Below are 19,314 nucleotides of genomic sequence, written 5' to 3'. Positions count from 1 at the left end.
TAATACAAAGAATGAAAATATACAAGGTACTCTTATATTAATTGGGCTGGAGTGATGGCACAGTGGGTAGGGTGTTTGCCTTACATGCAGCCGACCCAGGTTTCATTTCTCTGCCTCTCTCTTGGAGAGCCCGGCAAGCTACCAAGAGTATCCTGCCCGCATGGCAAAGCCTGGCAAGTTACCCGTGGCATATTCAATATGCCAAAAACAGTAACAAGTCTCACAATGGAGACGTTACTGGTGCCCGCTTGAGCAAATCGATGAACAACAGGAGGATAGTGCTATACTGCTACTGTTTTATACTTGGTAAGAGGAAAATGGAGTCTGAAAATATCAAATAGTAGAGATAAACATGCATAAATGAGGTTTCATAGACACTGCTGATTGAAATTTAAATAAATTTAGCTTGTCAAAATATGCCACCAGAAAAACACTGCTCTTTGGCTGAGTAATTAAACAAAATTTTTTTATAATTTTTTAAAAATTTAGGCAAACGGGTCTGGAGCAATAGCACAGTGGGTAGGGCATTTGCCTTGCACATGGCAGAACGGATTTGATTCCCAGCATCCCATATGGTCCCCTGAGCACCGCCAGGAATAATTCCTGAGTGCAGAGCCAGGAGTAACCCCTGTGCATCATCAGGTGTGACCCAGAAAGAAAAAAAAAGGCAAAATGGTGTGCGATACTGTAAAGGTAGGGTTTCATGCATTTATTACACAATCCAGGACGACCCCTTCCCACAACGTGCCCACTCCCCTCCAGCACTGACTCAATATCTCCCCACCCCTCTATCCTAGGTAGGCTTCCTACTGAAGATCAGTTCTCTTTTTTTGTTTTCAGTATAAGAATTATTGTGAGGTAAATGCAACTGACAAATAGCAGATACAGGAAAACATACCTTCCACTTCCTGCCTAAAAGCAGTTTTACTTTTTTCCCATACCAAGAAGGTAACAATCACCATCATGGAAAATAGTTGATACTAAAAAGCGAACATACACCTTTCTCAGTAGCCTTTCTCTTCTACAAGTTTCCCCCTGTATTGTCCTGCAGTTTGTCCTAGAAGCTCAAACTCTTTCCCTTTGTCTTGTCACTTCTAATGTGTCCTGCTCTTTGTTAAAAGTACATTGTCTAACCTTTCTTTAGCGTTTCACTTCTTTCATATGAAGCACTGTAGCACTGTCCTCCCATTGTTCATCGATTTGCTCGAGTGGGCACCAGCAATGTCTCCACTGTGAGACTTGTTGTTACTGTTTTTGGCCTATCGAATACGTCACGGGGAGCTTGCCAGGCTTCGCCGTGTGGGCGAGATACTCTCAGTAGCTTGCTGGGTTTTTCCAAGAGGGGCGGAGGAATCGAACCTGGGTCGGCTGTGTGCAAGGCAAATGAACTACCCACTGTGCTATCGCTCTTGCACTTATATGAAGCATACAAACATAATAAAGTTTCTCTGTGGTTAATCTGCCTTTTGTGCATTTGATTTGCAGAGCCCCAGGCACTGCACCCAAGAAAGTACTAGCAATTAAAGAACTAAGAAAACAATGATAGATAGATAGATAGATAGATAGATAGCTGTCTTACTTAAGTGGGATTATCTGTATTGGGGGAGGGGGGCAAGCCCTGGGGGACAATAAACAATAGCAGGCAATTCTGTTAGAAAGTTTAAAAGGACTTAAATATTTTTATAGTTTTAAAGACAATGAACACGAAAGAGTATGAATGGCAAGAGTGTTTCTGGGGAATCAAGTAAGACAGACTCACATTGGGTGAGCTGAAACGGTAGGTGACAATTTGATTCTGCCTCAGATGGAGGGCTCACAAGGAACATCACAAACATGCAAGCTGTCATGCGGAGACCAGTGAGAGCTGTGTGTCTTGAACCAGCATTACAATTCGCCCAACTCTGTGGGCCTGGGGTCCAATTAAAACACACAGAAATTATACTTTTTTTCCCTTTATAAATAACCTATACACATCATCTCTTCAGTAGGAACAAATTGCCGTGGAGATAATAAATGTAAGCAAGCACAAACTAGACCAGGTGAAAGAGAGAATTATAATTACCCAGAGATGGTCAGAATGCTTCTCGGGGGCTTGACAGAGGAGGGGCCAGGGAGAGGCTAGTGAGAAAGTACAGCAGGTGGGGGGCTTGTCCTGCATGCGGCTGACCTGGTTTGGTCCCTGGCACCCTGTATGGTCTTCTGAGCCCCACCAGGAGTGAAATGAGTCAGAAGGAAAGGGACAGATATGGAATAACTGCATTCATTTACTCTCTCTCTCTCTCTCTCTCTATATATATATATATATATATATATAATAAAAGACTAATATCCATGGCCAGGGAAAACAGGGGTTAGGAGGACTGGTCAATGGTTGGATCTAATCACAAGGGGGGTGGGGATGAGACAAGATAGAGAAGAGACTGGTGTGACAATAATAGCTGGGAATGATCATGATGGACAAAAACTGAGTGTTTAAAGTAGGTAAAAGGATATTACTGATAACCTTTCAGTATCAATATTGCAAATCACAATGTGGGGGGGAGAGAGAAAGAGAAAGAAAGAGAAAGGAGAGAGACAGAGACACAGATAGAGAAAGAGAGAGAGAGAAAGAGAGATAGGGAAAGTGACTGCCATAGAGGCAGGCAGGGGGAGGAGGATTAGGGTGATGGGAGGGAAGCTGGGGACACTGGTGCTGGGAAATATACACTGGTAGAAGGATGGGTATTAGAATACTGTATGACTGAAATCCAATCATGAACGTCTTCGTAATGGTCCATCTCACAGTGATTCAATAAAAAAGTTTTTTTTAAAAAAAACCCCATAATTTTGAAATCACACAAAGCACTTCCAGGTTATGTACTAAATTAATCTGAATTATATTCTTGAATATTTCATAATAAAGTGTTCAGTTTTCTTTTTTAAAAAAATCTTCACTTAGAATATATATTGCATTGAGGACAAGAATTTAATTTCAAATAAGTTTCTAGACCGATCTAGCATACCAAGTCATAATTACTATTTTGACAACTGTCTGTATTTAATTGCATATGTCAGCAATTCATTTTGGTTTTTGTTTTTTGGTTTTGGTCTTACTCATGGTTCTGCACTTAGGCATGGCTTGAGAACCATATGTGATGGGGATCAAACCTGGATCAGCTGTATGTAAGGCAAGTGCCACAGCTATTTTACATCTCTCTGGCTTAAGTGTGAAAAAATAACTAATTTTACTTTTTTTTTTTGCCACACCTGGCAATGCTTAGGAAACCACAGTGCTGAAAATCAAACCTGGCCTCCTGCAGGCAAACCATGTGAACTAGTTTACAATCTTCAGCAAGTCACTATAATTAAGTATATTTTTCACTCACAAAATAAAAATTAAAGATAACATTTTGACCTCATGGGAAGGGGGGCATTCCAGTCCGTCCTTCACGCCCTACCGAGGTCACCAGTTGCCCCCCGCGAGCAGCTCTCCAGCACAGCCACGGCCCCAGAAGTACAAGGACTTAATGCAGAACCCGGCAGCTTGGAGCAGAAAAGTGAACGGACTATGCATTAATCCAGGCCATCATGTCTGTCCGGAGGGGAAAGTGTATTGCCCCATTTGCCCTCTCCTCTCTGGAAAGAAAGATGGCGGCCGCATGGGAGACTTGTGGACAGCAGGTATGAGCCGGGGGGTGTGGGGGCGACTAAAAACTCATGGGAAAGGGGGCGTTTCGGTCCGCCCTTCATGCCCTACCGAGGCCACCAGTTGCCCCTCACGAGCGGCTCTCCAGCACGGCCACGACTCCAGAGCACAGAAACCAATTTCTTAACTATCTGACTTTCAGTAGAAATACTTCCAGGGTCAATAAGTAAAATAGCAGAAATCCAAAACCAACAATTAATTCTTGAACCCAGCTGTAGAAAGCAAATCACTTCACAATGCTTTTTCAGCATGTCTGATTTGGGGGGGGGGGTAAACTCTAAATAATAGTGGTGAATCTTTTATTGAAACAATGAATCTAATCAAAGCAGATAGAGTGTTAACTAGAATTCATCTGCCTCACAGGGACTGGGAGGGGTGGGGGTGGGGTTTTATTGGGGTTCTTCATGGTAAAAAATAAGTATTGGTAAAGGGAAATGTGTTTGATATTTGCATGACTGAGACATAAACCTGAAAGCTTTGTAACCTTTCCCACAGTGATTCAATAAATAAATAAATTTTTTAAAAAAGATAACATTTTGAAGGCACTTTATATGTCTGAAGCATTATTTTATGTAATCTCATCATTTTGCAAAATGATATGATCTTCCAGATTTTGCGGAGGAAAGGATGTGTGGGTAATAGCTTGAAATTGGTTTCAAGGAAAGTAAATAAAACAGCCATGATGCCGAAACTTCCAGTAGCTATCTCCCTCACTCTGTTATAGTGATCAGACATACAAAGAAGAACGAGATCTTTACGTATTATGAAGCATTCATGATTATCACTGAAGGCATACCAATTAATTAAGAAAAAAATCACTTATAGTATGTGAGAACAAGGACCAACACCACCAAGAATATTTATTCTTCTTTAATATGTACCAATATTCCTAGGACTATCCTAGTGCTGATTTATCAAAATAAAATAGGAACATATTTTAATATGTATGTATTAAAGACAATAAAAGTAAAGGTCCTATTACATTCAAGATATATTTACTACTCTCCAGATCTACTAAACTCTGTATCATTTTGACATGGAAGAAAATTGGGTTAGTTTGTCATGATAGTCTGTAATGTTCTATTGATCTTTACTTCATTTTTCCATAATTTTATTAGCTTTGAAGAAGCTGAAGAGATTTGCCCTTTCTTCCCCTTCTGGCAAAATTACCTTCTAGGTATAGAATCTGGTCCTTCCATCAAGGTCACATATCGGCTACCTCTAATCTTTCTTGTCAACTTAATACCATTGACAATCTGTACCTGGACCCCTCGATTAGCAGCTACAAAACTGTGACATTTTAATGTTTCTTCCTCATTATTATGCTATTATTAGATATAATATGCATATTTATTTATTTATTGGGGTTTGATTATAAGTAGTGCTTGGGGAAGCATGTGGTTCTGGGGATCAAACTCAAGGAATCCCTATTCCAGGCCTTCACTCCAACCCTTGAGTCATCTCTCCTCAGCCCGACTTATTTCTCATAGCAAAGAAACATCCTACAGAGGACATTAAATGAAGGAGATCTAGGTGCTCAGTGGTCTTATTTTATTCTTCAGTGGGTGTATTTGAATGAAAGTATGAGGATAATGGTAAAGAGAGAAAAGGGTCAGTGGGCAGACACTGGGTTGGAACAATTGCAACAGAACAAAAATCCAAGAGTAGCTACTGGAGTCTGAACCACTATGCTTGTCCTCCTCACACTTTGAGCCCATGTTTGAGTGTATTTTATACAGAGCGCCATAAAAATACGCCTGCTGGAGGAATGTTCTTTTTTGTTGTTGTTTAGGAAGGCCACAATCAGTGGCGCTCAGGGCTTACTCCTGGCAGCGCTCAGGAGTTTCTATGTGGTGGGAGGGATCTGAACTGCATGCGAGGCAAGAGCCCTACCCCTCTGGACTATCCCTCTGGACCAAAAGAATGTGCTTGAGTCTAGAGATACTGGTGTTTTTTTTCAGTCTAGAATGGCTGTCTGTATTATTTCTGAAAAGAGGAGAATGAGGCGGGGGGATGAAGACAAAGACAGCGGGAGGAGGAAAGAATAGGACTAGAAGGAAATGAAAAAGCGCCATGAACTAGAATTCTAGAGTGCACTAGAGCTCTGCAGCCAGTGGAATTATGAGTCATTTTCAAATAAGAAGTGAAATTGATCACTGGCGGGAGAATGTCATAGGAAGCAAAGGAGTGAAGTCTGGGTAGGGAAAAGCCCTAAGTATCCAGGTAGGGAGTTTGTACTTTCTCTTGCTGGAAAAAGAAACCCTGTTGCATTTCATCAAAGACAGGCAAAAGCTGGTTACCAAACCACCCAAAGAACTTCCATTTAGCACACAAGATCTACAAGAGACCCTGAGGATCCATCACGATGATCCATCATCAAAGTTCACTCACGGCCAATGTCCACAGCAGGTCCTCAGTAACACCCATCCCTAGTTCCATGGCTAGAAATATGTGGCTCTGAAGAATATGCAATTTGTGGGAGAGGGTAAGGGTGTCACACACAGCTGTGCACAGGGTTTACTCCTGGCTTAGTGCTCAGGAATCACCTCTAGCACTGCTCAGGGAACTATATGTAGTGCCAGGGATTGAAACAGGGTCCGTTGCATGCAAGTGCCTTAACCTCTGCACTAACTTTCCAGTCTTGGTTATGCAACTTTTTAATGACTACAAACTACTAAAAAAACACCTTCAATGTCAGTACATACTATGTACTCGTACTGATTTTGCACACTGAAAAGATATGACGCCTGATATATTATATATGTAAGTCTTTACTGCCCACACCATTCAGATGTTAAGCTCTTGAGCACAGAGCCTAGAACAATGTCAGGTAACCTAATACTGAATGAATGAAAAAACATCTATTATATATTACCCCGAGGAGGCTTCAACTGTCTGAAAAATGATCTGCACTCAGTGAGTCAGTCCTACTCATGTCAAATAATCATTCCATTCCAACCCCATATGTCAAATCCCACTGCATTACATGTTAGAATATAGGCTTGAGGGCTTAAGAAAAAAAAATTCGTTGAAAGTGGAAGTAAAAAGGGGATTGAGTAGATAAATGACAGACAGACTGAGTTTGACTGCAGTGAAAAGCCTACATTTAACATAATTTATATTCAGTTCCATTTTGCTAACAAGATTTCCTATCTTGAATGTCACAGTAAAGTAGAAAGAATGGGGGGGGGGGGAGAGAGAGAGAGAGAGAGAGAGAGAGAGAGAGAGAGAGAGAGAGAGATACAAGACAGGAAAACCCAAAAGGCAACCAAAAGAAATTTAACTAGATGATGGGGACTTAGTACATATGGGACAGAATTTTAGGCAGAACATCTTATGATAATGGATACATTAAGATCTAACAAGTCGAAATAAGAAATAGATATTTTACAGTAATGAAAGCTTACCTGCTTTAGAACTTCAACTAAAACTAAACAAAAAATGAAATCTACGGCTAAATCTCTTCTTTCGAGAAGATAATCTCTTTCACGTTGCTGTTCATCCCTGAAAAAAGCCAAATTAGAAATGCATCAAGACTCTATGATTTAAAACAGCAATTGATTAGCAATTCACAGTCTTCACTGAGTTCCTTAATAACACAGAATATGTTATCGCAACTGAGTGTGTTTACTTACTAAACACACAGAGAGCAACAGCACAGCGGGTAGGGCATTCGCCTTGCATGCGGCCAACACGGGTCCGATTCCTCTGTCCCTCTCAGAGAGCCCGGCAAGCTACCGAGAGTATCCTGCCTGCACAGCAGAGCCTGGCAAGCTCCCCGTGGTGTATTCTATATGCCAAAAACAGTAACAACAAGTCTCACAATGGAGACGTTACTGGTGCCCGCTTGAGCAAATCGACCAATGGGAGGACAGTGCTACATTCTTTCTTATTTTTGTAAATGAGGTATTTATAGACACACTACTGTATCTGTCAAAAATAAAGCCTAAACTGGGGACAAAGACACTGGTGGAGAGAAGTAGATGCAGGGGTCAGTGAAGGGGTCAGTGTCGAAACACCATAAATAATAATGCTTCTAAAAAAGAATAGTTTAATAAAACGTAAAGCCAATAGAAGTAAAAAGAAAAACTTTTGGATTTGCCTTTAGAAACTCTCACTCCCTGTTTAATATTACTTTGCTTTATTAAGAATTAGAGCAAAAGTATAGCTTTTCTGATGTGTATGCACTATCCGCTGTTTCAGGAATCTAAGCTGAAGAAAATCACAAGTGGCATCTACTAAAGTCCAAGTCTAAACCATGTGCCAACACCTGCACTGCCAGGTGTGTGACAAAAAGCAAAGATCTCCCCAGGGAGTGGAAGGAGATGGCAAGTACCGAGTTGTTTGTGTGGCTTCCTGAACCACAACTGGCTTCCTTCACAAATCTCATAGTCAGAACCTATCCTTTGGCAATTTGTGCTCCTCAATCCGCTACTGAAGGGGCATTGCTGAAGGTGGGTTTTGCATGATTAACCCTGGTGATGAGTCACGTGGGGCTACCTCACTGAACGGGCACCTCTCCTTTTCTTCTCCTTCATAAGTACAGACTTGCCCTTCTCTTACTAAGGCACCTGCATAAGTCACCCATGTTTTTGCTTAGAAACTAAGCAATAAAACCATCAATGGGGCACACTAGCACTCCCTGCACAGAGATGTGATTCCAGGTAGAAAAGTGGCCCAAAAAGCACTCACCCCTTAGACTTTGTGCTAGATCGAGGCCTGTACTCGTAGGATTCATCTTCAGCTCCATTCTGGCGTCGGTACCAGTCAAACAAGGTGCGGAGGAGGGAAGGGAGGCAGTGCTCTGCTACTGAGCTCATAGAGCTTATCAACTGGAAAGAAAGAAGATTCCAGAAGGTGAAACACAACAGCCAAGTGCCGTATTCCCAACTCAGCTAGCAATAATTTCAAAAGCAATGGCATTTTGAGAATAAAAAAAATTAAACAGCCTAACTCTAATGCAGTGGATGTACTTCAAAGTCTAGCTCCTTGGTCACATCCAGTTTTGTCCTTGCCTCTACAGACTACTCACACTTTGTCCTTCTCTGCTCCTTTGAATATCAGGTTCTCAGAGATTGCCACTCAAAGTGGTGAAGAGATGGAGAAACCAAGAGTACATTATGGGGCCTTGGGATTGATTCAGTGGCTATGTATATCTTTTCCTTGTAAGGATGAGGCTTTGAGTTCGATTCCCAGTGCCACTGCAAGCCATAATCACAGCACTCTGCAGTCTGGTTCCCTACCTGCCACAAAGGCATGTGTAATTTCTAGTGCCCAGAGAAATGTGAGTGAGCAAAGTAACTGAAATGTGAGCACCTCCCAATCAAGTTGGCACTGCGACAAATGGGTAGGACCCCTGGTGATCACACCACAACCAAGCAACCCTCAAGCAGGTGGAGGAAGCACAGTGTGTAAACACTGTAGTGAAAGCTTCAATTTACTCTGGACTGGCAGGCAGAGAGGAAAGAGGAATTAAATATGTAATTCCAGTCATATCCAGAAATAAACATAATAGATAGGTGTTGCAAGCAAGCCTTGAAAGCTTAGAATATAAAAACGTGATAACAGGAACTAGCACTCAAGTAGAAGTATCCCTGAAACTATGAGAATTTTAGGTGAGTACCAGGTGCAATGAGAAGAGAACCCAATACCCCAGCTACCATCACTAGTTCCCTAGTCCCAACGTAAACACTTTTCATCTTAAGAACCTTGAGTCAAGAGCCGGAGCGATAGCACAGCAGGTAGGGTGTTTGCCTTGCACACGGCCAACCTGGGTTCAATTCCCAGAAACCCATATGGTCCCCCAAGCTCCGCCAGGAGCAATTCCTGAGTGCAGAAACAGGAATAACCCCTGTGTAACATTGGGTGTGACCCAAAAAGCAAAAATAAATAAATAATAAAAGAATCCTGAGTCAATTTACTAGTATATGATATAAAATTAATATATTTAATATATTTAATTCACCAAATGCTTAACTTTTTCTTCACCAAAATTCAGCAGTTGACAGGAACAATCAGTTCCATAGTTATAAGAAGGACCAACCATTAAAGATGAGTTCTTATTGCTTCTTAGCTAAGTTCTTACTGTTCTTATTGCTAAGTTCTTATTGCTAAGAAGCTATTCTCTTATTGCCAAGTTCTTATTGCTAAGAAGCAATTTTTAATCTTACATTCTGCATGTAAGTTCAAAATAGTCTTCATCCAGGAGAAAACACAAATGATCGAAACAAAGTGACTGTTGTAGGTTCCTTTAAAAAAAAATTATCTCTCAGGGCTGGAGCATTAATACAGTGGGTAGGGCATTTGCCTTGCAAGCAGCTGACCGGGTTCAATCAACAGCAATCCCATACGGTCCTCCAAGCACGGCCAAGAATAATTCCTGAGGGCAGAGCCAGGAGTAACCTCTGAGCATCTCTGATGTGACCCAAAAAGAAAAAAACTATCTCATTTATAAATTATCATAGTTTCAAAGATAATTGTTTTCAAATATAGGAAACTACTGTAAAAATAAGATTCTAGCTTTTTGTAACTGTATTCTTTTAATTTAAATTTATAATTTAAGAATTGGGGTTGGGGAGGTTGCTCAAAGGGCTGGAGTACATGTCTTGCATGTGAAAGACTCCAAGTCTAATCCCCTGAACTACCTATTCCCATCCCCTAGCACTGCCAGGTATATCCCTGGTGGTTCCAAACACCTCCTTGTTTAAGCATCAAACTGTCACACCCGGCCAGAACAGCATTGCCTGGCTATGGGCCCCAGGGCACTGGAAAAGAGGCCCTCCCACACTACCAAAAGAGAAAGCAATTCGCAGAAGGAACAACAAAACACCATCTGCAACTGTAAATATATATAAACAGTTCACACACATAGTTTTTCACTGTGAAAAACAACCCAAGTTATGAGGCATGATCATTTATAGTTTTATTCATCATTTACATAAGAATAATGAAAAGTTTTCTCCAAGTGTTATTTAACAGGACTTTAAACTCTAATTCTATACTCATTCATTCAAAATAGTAAAGCAAATTTATGACATGAATGAGTATTTTAGGAACATTTAGTCACTTAATAATAACAATGAAATATTAGCAATGATAACGGTTGCAATGACATTAAAATTTGAATAGCATTATAGAAGGTAATCTCAGTATCCTGCAATCGAGGACCAGTCTTCCTATTCCTGGCTCCTCTGAATGATGACCTTAACAGTGCACATTAGATTCCCTGGGCAAGCCTGGTCAGTGCAGGTGGCAGAAAGCCACGAGCAGTGATTCTGATTCCAGAGAACTACAGTGAGATCCAGAAACACAAAATCAAAGTTCACTGCACCAAGAAATGTTTTGTTTGTTCTTGGGCCACACCTGGCAGTGCTCAGGAGTTACTCCTGACTCTGCACTCAGGGATCACTCCTGGCATGGTTGAGGGACCATATGGGATGCTGGGGATCAATCTGTTGACTGTGTGCAAGCCAAATGTCCTACTGTCACTCCAGCCCCTGCACCAGGAAATTCTAACCAACCATCTTGTCCTAATTAAGGAGATGATTATAAGTACAAGCCTCTATTTCCTACATGGACAAATATGCAAAAAGCAGCCAGGAATACTCTATGATTTAAAAAAAGCTCATCTGAGTTACTGATTTTTTTTGCATTCAACATATAAATAACAATCAGACAAGCCAATCTTAGCTGGGGAGAAAAACGTGCACTAGAAGGATACCTCATGCATTCGTAGATATTGCTATTTGATATATAGGTTCTGTGAGCCCCACTGAGAAAAAAATACATTTTTATTAAAAATGGTAGAAATATTATTGCATGAAAAACTGAAGGGAACCATCATGTGAGATTGAGGAATAGGATGAGGTATGGGTTAAGAGAATTTCACAGGGTATAAGAAAGAAATTGGAAATTGAGCTTTCATATGACCCCACAATACCACTTGTGGGAATATATCCCAAGGGTGCAAAAAAACTGAGTAGAAATGATTATCTGCACTTGTATGTTCACTGCAGCACTGTTCACAATAGCCAGAATCTGGAAACAACCCAAGTGCCCGAGAACAGATGACTGGTTAAAGAAACTTTGGTAGAGTTTTTTTTTTTTTAATACCTCTTTATACAGGTTTAAGGGATCTTTTAGAAATCTTTGAAGCTTGAAAACCATGAAAGTGAAATAATTTTATATAAATGACTCCTGTTCATTATCGTTATGAGAGTTTTAAAAGAGATTGTGTCTAGCTTATTGTCAACATTACCATTGTATTAATTAAAATGACTACTTTAGAGACTTTCATAATAAAAATAAAGCTTACTTATAGTAACTACAAATGTTGTTTGAGGGAAATCTTTTAATATTAAGCTATTTCTTTAATTTCCAAGTCTACATCCCTTTCATTTCATTTGGGTGATTATCCAGTTTTTTCCCCAATGCTAAAGTCATATTTATTATGAGACCAGTATTTTTGTATGTTTAAAAAAAAACTGCATTTAATGTTGAGCATATTTCAAAAGTCCATAGTTCTCCTAGTGTTTCATACCACAAAGAACTCCAGATAAACATGACTGACCTATTGCACTCAAAATGAGTTATGGAAGAATTCTGTCAAACTTGACTGTCTAAAGGGAATAAAGACTTCCAAATGGAGAGAGAGAGAGAGAGAGAGAGAGAGAGAGAGAGAGAAAGAAAGAAACAAACAAACAAACAAACAAACTTTGGTATAGATGTAATGGAATACTATGCAACTATTAGGAGAGATGAAGTTATGAAATTTGCTTATAAGTGTATGGACATGAAGAGTATCATGCTAAGTGAAATGAATCAGAAAGAGAGGCACAGACATAGAATGACTGTACTCATTTGTGGATTCTAAAATAACATAATATGAGACTGACACCCAAAGACAATAGACACAAGGGCCAGGAAAACTGCTCCATAATTGGAAGCCTGTTTCATGGGCTGGGGGAGAAGGCAGCTGGAATTGAGAAGGGATCACTAAGAAAATGATGATTGCAGGAACCGGTCGGGATGGGAGATGTGTGCAGAAAGTAGATAAAGGACCAAACATGATAACCTCTCAGGGTCTGTATTGCAAACCATAATGTCTAAAACTAAAGACAGAGTATAGGGGAAATTGTCTGCCATGGAGGCAGAAAGAGGGTTGGAAAGGGGGGGTATACTGGGGACATTGGTGGTGGGGATTGTGCACTGGTGGAGAGACGGGAGTTTGATCATTGCATGATTGAAACTCAAACATGAAAGCCTGTAACTGATCTTGCAGTGATTCAATTGAAAAAAAAATTAGGGGCTGGAGCAATAGCACAGCGGGTAGGGCATTTGCCTTGCATGCAGCCAAACTAGGTTCGATTCCCAGCATCCCATATGGTCCCCGGAGCACTGCCAGGAGTAATTCCTGAGTGCATGAACCAGGAGTAACTCCTGTGCATCGCCGGGTGTGACCCCAAAAGCAAAAAAATAAAAAATAAAAAAAAAGAAAAAAGAAAGAAACTGTAAGTAGAAGGCAGCTACTGGCACTGTGGCAACAGTAATGGCTGTCCGGGAGAGAGCCCTGAGTCTGACCTCTGCTGCCACCTCCATAGGCCTTATCCAGGCAGCTCTGCTGACCCAGGCTGGGACAGGGATCAGAGAGGGCCAGCTCTGTGCATAGCCAGGTGCGGGCAGGGCGGGCATCTGGGCATCTGAAGCACAGACCCAGAGCACCACAATGGCTCCTTTTTCTTATGTAAATGGAAAACAGGACTATAAATGGCCACGGTGCATCCTTGAGTTGTTTTTCACAACAAAAATCTACCGTGTGGTATAAACTGTTTAATAGATTTATAGCAGCAGATGGTGTTTTGTGATTCCTTCTGCAAATCCTTTTTTTAAAATTTTTTTTTACGTTTTGATAGGGTAGGAGGAGTCTCTGCACTTGTGGTCTAGGGCCGGGGCCACCCACTGATGCTCTGACAAGATGTGTAGGTGTGACCATTCACTGATGGGAGTGTGAGTCTTCAGGGAGTGGGGAGACCCCTCTGAGGGTGGGAGTAAGCAGGGCAGCGACTTCTGGTGATGTCGCCCCCATAATATGCACAAGCACCACCACCACCACCACCACCGAAGCATGACCCTGGCAAGCAAGAGAGCAGACACCATAACCAGTGTACAAACCCCAGTCACTGTAACAATAGAAAAGGAAGGAAGGGAAAGGGTGAAAATTTTTTTGAAAGAAAAAAATTTATTATATATATTTTAATTGTATGCGCTTCAGTTTGCTGCCAGTTTTCTTAAATAAGTCATTCATCCTGTTGAACTTAATCTACTGGTCTTACTCCTGGCTCTACACTCAGGAGTTACTCCTGGCGGTGCTCGGGGGACCGTATGGGATGCTGAGAATCGAACCTGGGTCGGCCGCGTGCAAGGCAAGCGCCCTCCCTGCTGTGCTATCACTCCGGCCTTTTTACTTTTTATATTTTAATTGTATCACAGTGAGCTACACAGTTACAAGGTTGCTCATGATTGGGTTTCAGTTAGATAATGTTCCAAGAAAAAATTTTAATGGAAAGAGAGATTCTAGAAGGTAGCTCAAATAGCTAATGCGTGCATGCATTGAATGCAGGAGGTGCGGAATTGGTTCCGTGGCACAGCATGGTCCTCCCAGCACTATTCCGAGCAAGAGTAGCTCTTGAACACTGGCTCTGTAGCCACCAAACCAGGAAAAGGACCAAAATAGAAACCAAAAAAGTTTTTTTCCAATTAAATGCTAGGGACTGAAGTGTACAGTGGGTAGGATGCTTGCCTTGCTCTGCATGCAGCTGACCTGGGTTCCATTCCCAGCAACCCATATGGTCTCCCGAGCACTGCCAGAGGTAATTCCTAAGTGCAGAGACAGAAGTAACCCCTGAGCATTGTCCAGTGTAGCCACAAACCCAAAAATAAAGAAAAATAACACTAAAATGATTAAATTGCAAATGAGCAAAAGTAAAGTTTATAGTTCATTTATGAAGCTATAAAGTTCATAGTTGCTTACTCACTCTATATAGTTTTTAAAATGTAGTGGGGGCTGGAATGATAGTAGAGAGGGCAGAGCGCTTGCCTTGCATATGTCAACTCAGGTTTAATCACCAGCATCACATAAGGCTCCTTGAGCCAACCAGGAGTGATCCCTGAGCACTGCTGGATGTGCCCCCACCCAAAAAAAAAAAAGCAAAAAACCCTAAAAATTAGTAATAATGGGACTGGAAAATTAGTACAATGGACAAGGTATTTGCCTGGTACCCAAGTTTGATCCTTGGGGACCCCATATGACCCCCCTTGAGCCCCACCAGGAGTAAGCCCAGTGCACTGCTGGGTGTGGCCAAAAATCAAAACAAATAAAAAAATACCTTGAACGGAAATTTCTTAATATCCGGAACAGACTCTTAGGCCAAAACATTTTCTTTTTAGGGAAAAATATCTCCCCAAATTGACATACCTGATCAAACTGAAGATCTTCACCTCTCTGAAGAGATCTAGACAACGGCTTCTCCTGTAATGAAAACAAAAAGAATACTTTTATAAAATGTTTGGAAGCATCTATGATAAGTAGTTAAGTCATGAGAGGTTTCTGTCTTAATTTTCCCACCCCTGAGAGACCACTCAAGAAATGTTCAAGGACACAAGGGTCATTCCCAGTGACAGTCAACCTGGCTGATCAGTCTAACACTTCCAAGTTCAGCCCAATAGCGTAGTACTGCTGGCGACCAGCCCTATGGGAAAGACACCAGGACAAGGTAAGCTGTACTTGGAGGCCACCAGGGTCACCCCAGCAGTGCTCAGTTGCCATTTGGTGCCAAGAATCAAAGTCAGGGCCCATGCATTCACTCTAGACCTTTGAAACCTCTCCCCAGTCTGCAAGCAGACTGTGTTAATGTGAGGTTAAGTCTCCCTTTGCTCAGGGACACACAATTAGGAATCAAGTTGCAGCAGCAGTGTAGCTGAGAGCCAGCGCTCTCCCCATGACATAGTCCAAGAAAGTACAGTGAGAAACATCAGGGAGGGGCTGCAAGGAGTAGCCCACAGAAGGAGAAGAACAGAGATCAAGGATGGCTCCTAGGATTCCATTTTATGACAGTGCATGGATGGAAGGGTGAGTGGACGGCAGGATGGAAGGAAGAAGGGTTGAGTGAGTGGATGGAGGGCTGGGGAGATGGGTGGGTGGGTGGTTGGGTGTGTGGATGTTGGGAGGGAAAGATGGTGGGATGGTCCTACCATTTTCTGAACAAAAAGAAGTTTGGGAGGAGAAACTAATAGTGAAAGTCTATAAACTGTAACTATAAGTAGTTCAATGGGCTAAGCACATGTTTTACATGTGAGAGGCCAGAATTTGACTCTCTTCACCACATTTCCTCCTGAGCACCATGAGGCATAATGTCCAAGCACAAATGGGAGCAGCCTAGTATATATCCAGATGGCACAAAACAAAGCAAAATGAAATAAATTGTATCAATAATCCCTAAAAGCCTACAAATTAAAAACGGTCTCCTTCTGAAAATCAGAAACCAGGCACATGTTTTATATAATTAATTCAACAAACTAATACAATGTTTAGAAAAAAATTACAAATAAGAAATTCATAATTTGGAGCTCTCATAAATCAGAGGACTCAGGGACCAGGAAATTCAAAGCACTGGAGTGCAGACTTGGCATGTGGAAGCCCTTGGTTCAATCCCCAACAATGCACAGACCCCTGAACACTTCTGGGTGTGGCCTAAAAACCAAAATAAGAAAAAGATGACTTAATAACAAATGAAAATACAGAAATAGGTCCAAATATATATGAGAAAATAGTAAAGGTTGAACTTCAAATACTGGGGAAAAGATGTAAAATTTAGCATAGTGACAACAGATTGTGGACAAAAATTCAATGGTGAATATTCTCTCAAACTATTCATGTTTTAATTATTTAAATAACTGTCAATGTCCCTGTCTTCCCATTGTTCATCAATTTGCTCGAATAGGCCCAGTAACGTCTCCATTTTGAGACTTGTTACTGTGTTTGGCATACTGAATACATCACAGGTACCTTGCCAGGCTTTGCCTTGTGGGTAAGATATCCGGTAGCTTGCCAGGCTCTCCGAGAGGGCGTAGAAGATGAACCAGGGTCCGCGGGGTTGGCTGCGTGCAAGGCAAGCGCCCTACCCGCTGTGCTATCACTCCAGCCCAATTATTTAAATAGGAAAATGAAATCATAAAAATTCCAAGGAAAAACAGAATTCCTTGAAGAGTTTTGTACTTTGTGAAAATAAGCTCAGATCTGATGCTGGAGCAATAGTTCAGCGGGTAGGGTGTTTGCCTTGCACGTGGCCAACCAGATTTGATACCGGGCACCCTAAATGGTACTTCAAGCCCACCAGGAGTGATTCCTGAGCACAGATCTAGGAGTAACCCTTAAGCATTGCCAGGTTTGGCCCAATAACCAATAATTAATTAATTAATTAATAAAACAAGCTCAGATCTTTCTAAATATGATAATAAAATGAATAACAAGATAAACAAAAAGACACTCAAGCATATATAAAAGTATATACATAGTTTTAGAAAAGTGCAACATTTAGAATAAAAATAAAATGATAAACAGTTTAAAAATTTGTAACAGATATTATGACAAAAGTCTCATTTACATAATAAAGAGCTTCTACAGCTTGGCTGAGGGGGGGTCAATGAGCAAATAAAGAACAAAGAATCAATAGTTCACACACACACACAATTTCAGCTAATAAATATATGTTCATGCACTTAGCCTTACTCAAAGAGAAATGCAGGTTAAAAACACAAATTATACCTTTCACACTTGTGAAGCTCAAAAAAGTCTGACAGTACCATGTGCTAGTGAGGGTACCACATGAGAACTTTGAAACAGTGGGATAGTGAACAGCCAACAACATCTGTAGAACATTACTTGGCAATATCTGTCAAAGTCTGTAAAGGTACACATCTCTACTCAGCAAAAAATTCTACTCACAGGTATCTTAGAAGTGTAGCCACATCAACAAAATGATATTAATTACAATACAGATATAATATACACACACATCTCTCCCATTTGTGTGTGTGAGAGAGACAGAAAGACAGAGAGATTGAAGGAGGCAAATACCAGAGGTGAATAAATAATACACAGGGATGGAAAACGGCTGACTAACAACTATGGACAGTGATTATCTTAAATCTGAAAGAGTCTTAATTTTTTATTGTCCAGCTTTCAGAACTATTCCTACTTTTTATTTTATTTCGCAATAATGATTCTAGGGTCCACAATCCTTCATAACCCCATCTGATTTTTTAGTGTATACATGGAGCAGCTTGAATATCATACAGCTCCCAGGGAAAGCAGGAGAGTAGAGGAGAACGCACCATAAAGATTGGCAGGCTAACAATGACTCTGACATGGTTAATAGTCCCTCAATAATTTGTGATTAAAAGGTAGCACTTGATCAATAACTCTACCCTCATGGAGCTAAAAATCCAATGACAGAGCAGAGAAAACGATATTTCTTTCTGGAACAGGTTTAGAAAGCTGGAATGAGCTGGGATGGAGATTTCAGAATCATGAGGGAGGAGATTTTGTCTGAGCGGTCCAGCAGAGAAGGGAGTGACCTGGCCATGCAGAGAGAAGGCTGGGGAAACCCAACTGGCAGCCTGGCACTCCCCAAAGGCCTGGGAATTGGTGAACTGAAGCACTTGGAAGCAGGATGAAGGTGAAGATGATCTTTGAAGGCCGGTGAATGACGGGTGAAGAAAAATTAACTTCTCCCTCTTATTTTCTCCTTTGCTCACTGGGTCTACTAGGGTGGCTCTCAAGGTTACACCTGCAGATGAACTGTCGCCTTATGCAAGGACCAAACTGAAGAGGTGTGTGCAATACTACTGCTGAAGACAAATACTGGAGAGATGGGGGCTTATACACCAGAGACTGAAAACCCCATACACTTCTGCCTCAAGACCCCCTGTGTGCATGCACACAGGCCCAAGCTCTGTGAGGGGACTGAAAACCCTTCTCTAGGAACTCTGACAAATCCTGAGCAAAGATCTGATGCATCACCTCATTCGGATGGTGACCCACGTACAACCACAGTCCAAAAATCCCCGCTTGGGACACTGGGCTGCAATCAGCCACTGAATGTCCTTTGCTCACTGGTCTACTAGGGTGGCTCTCAAGGTTACACCTGCAGATGAACTGTCGCCTTATGCAAGGACCAAACTGAAGAGGTGTGTGCAATACTACTGCTGAAGACAAATACTGCAGAGATGGGGGCTTATATACCAGAGACTGAAAACCCCATACGCTTCTGCCTCAAGACCCCCTGTGTGCATGCACACAGGCCCAAGCTCTGTGAGGGGACTGAAAACCCTTCTCTAGTAACTCTGACAAATCCTAAGCAAAGATCTGATGCATCACCTCATTCGGATGGTGACCCACGTACAACCACAGTCCAAAAATCCCCGCTTGGGACACTGGGCTGCAATCAGCCACTGAATGTCTCAACTATAAAACAATGACTGTTACAAGGAGCGTGTAAGGAAAAAGAAAGTCCTTAGAAGTGAGAGTTCAGGTAAAGAAGCAACTTTATAAGTGTGTGTATGCATGCATA

At 41.4% G+C, this 19,314-nt stretch overlaps 1 protein-coding gene across 4 annotated transcripts in view; it reads right to left on the bottom strand.

Annotated features, from left to right (window-relative positions):
- FRYL (FRY like transcription coactivator) overlaps positions 1 to 19,314 on the bottom strand; it is a 170,011-nt gene that overhangs the window by 118,624 nt on the left and 32,073 nt on the right. For all 4 annotated transcript variants that reach the window (XM_056111529.1, XM_056111530.1, XM_056111531.1 and 1 more), the window contains exons 3-5: positions 15,159 to 15,212; positions 8,378 to 8,517; positions 7,093 to 7,189 (exon numbers count right to left, since the gene is read on the bottom strand). In XM_056111529.1, the coding sequence (XP_055967504.1) occupies positions 7,093 to 7,189; positions 8,378 to 8,517; positions 15,159 to 15,212 (291 nt within the window). The remainder of the gene's footprint in view (positions 1 to 7,092; positions 7,190 to 8,377; positions 8,518 to 15,158; positions 15,213 to 19,314) is intronic.

The sequence above is a fragment of the Sorex fumeus genome, unplaced genomic scaffold (assembly GCF_029834395.1).
Source record: "Sorex fumeus unplaced genomic scaffold, SorFum_2.1 ptg000013l, whole genome shotgun sequence".
Taxonomy (NCBI): Eukaryota; Metazoa; Chordata; class Mammalia; order Eulipotyphla; family Soricidae; genus Sorex; species Sorex fumeus.
The sequence above is the reverse complement of the archived record's forward strand: the minus strand, read 5'-3'. Positions and strand labels throughout refer to the sequence as shown.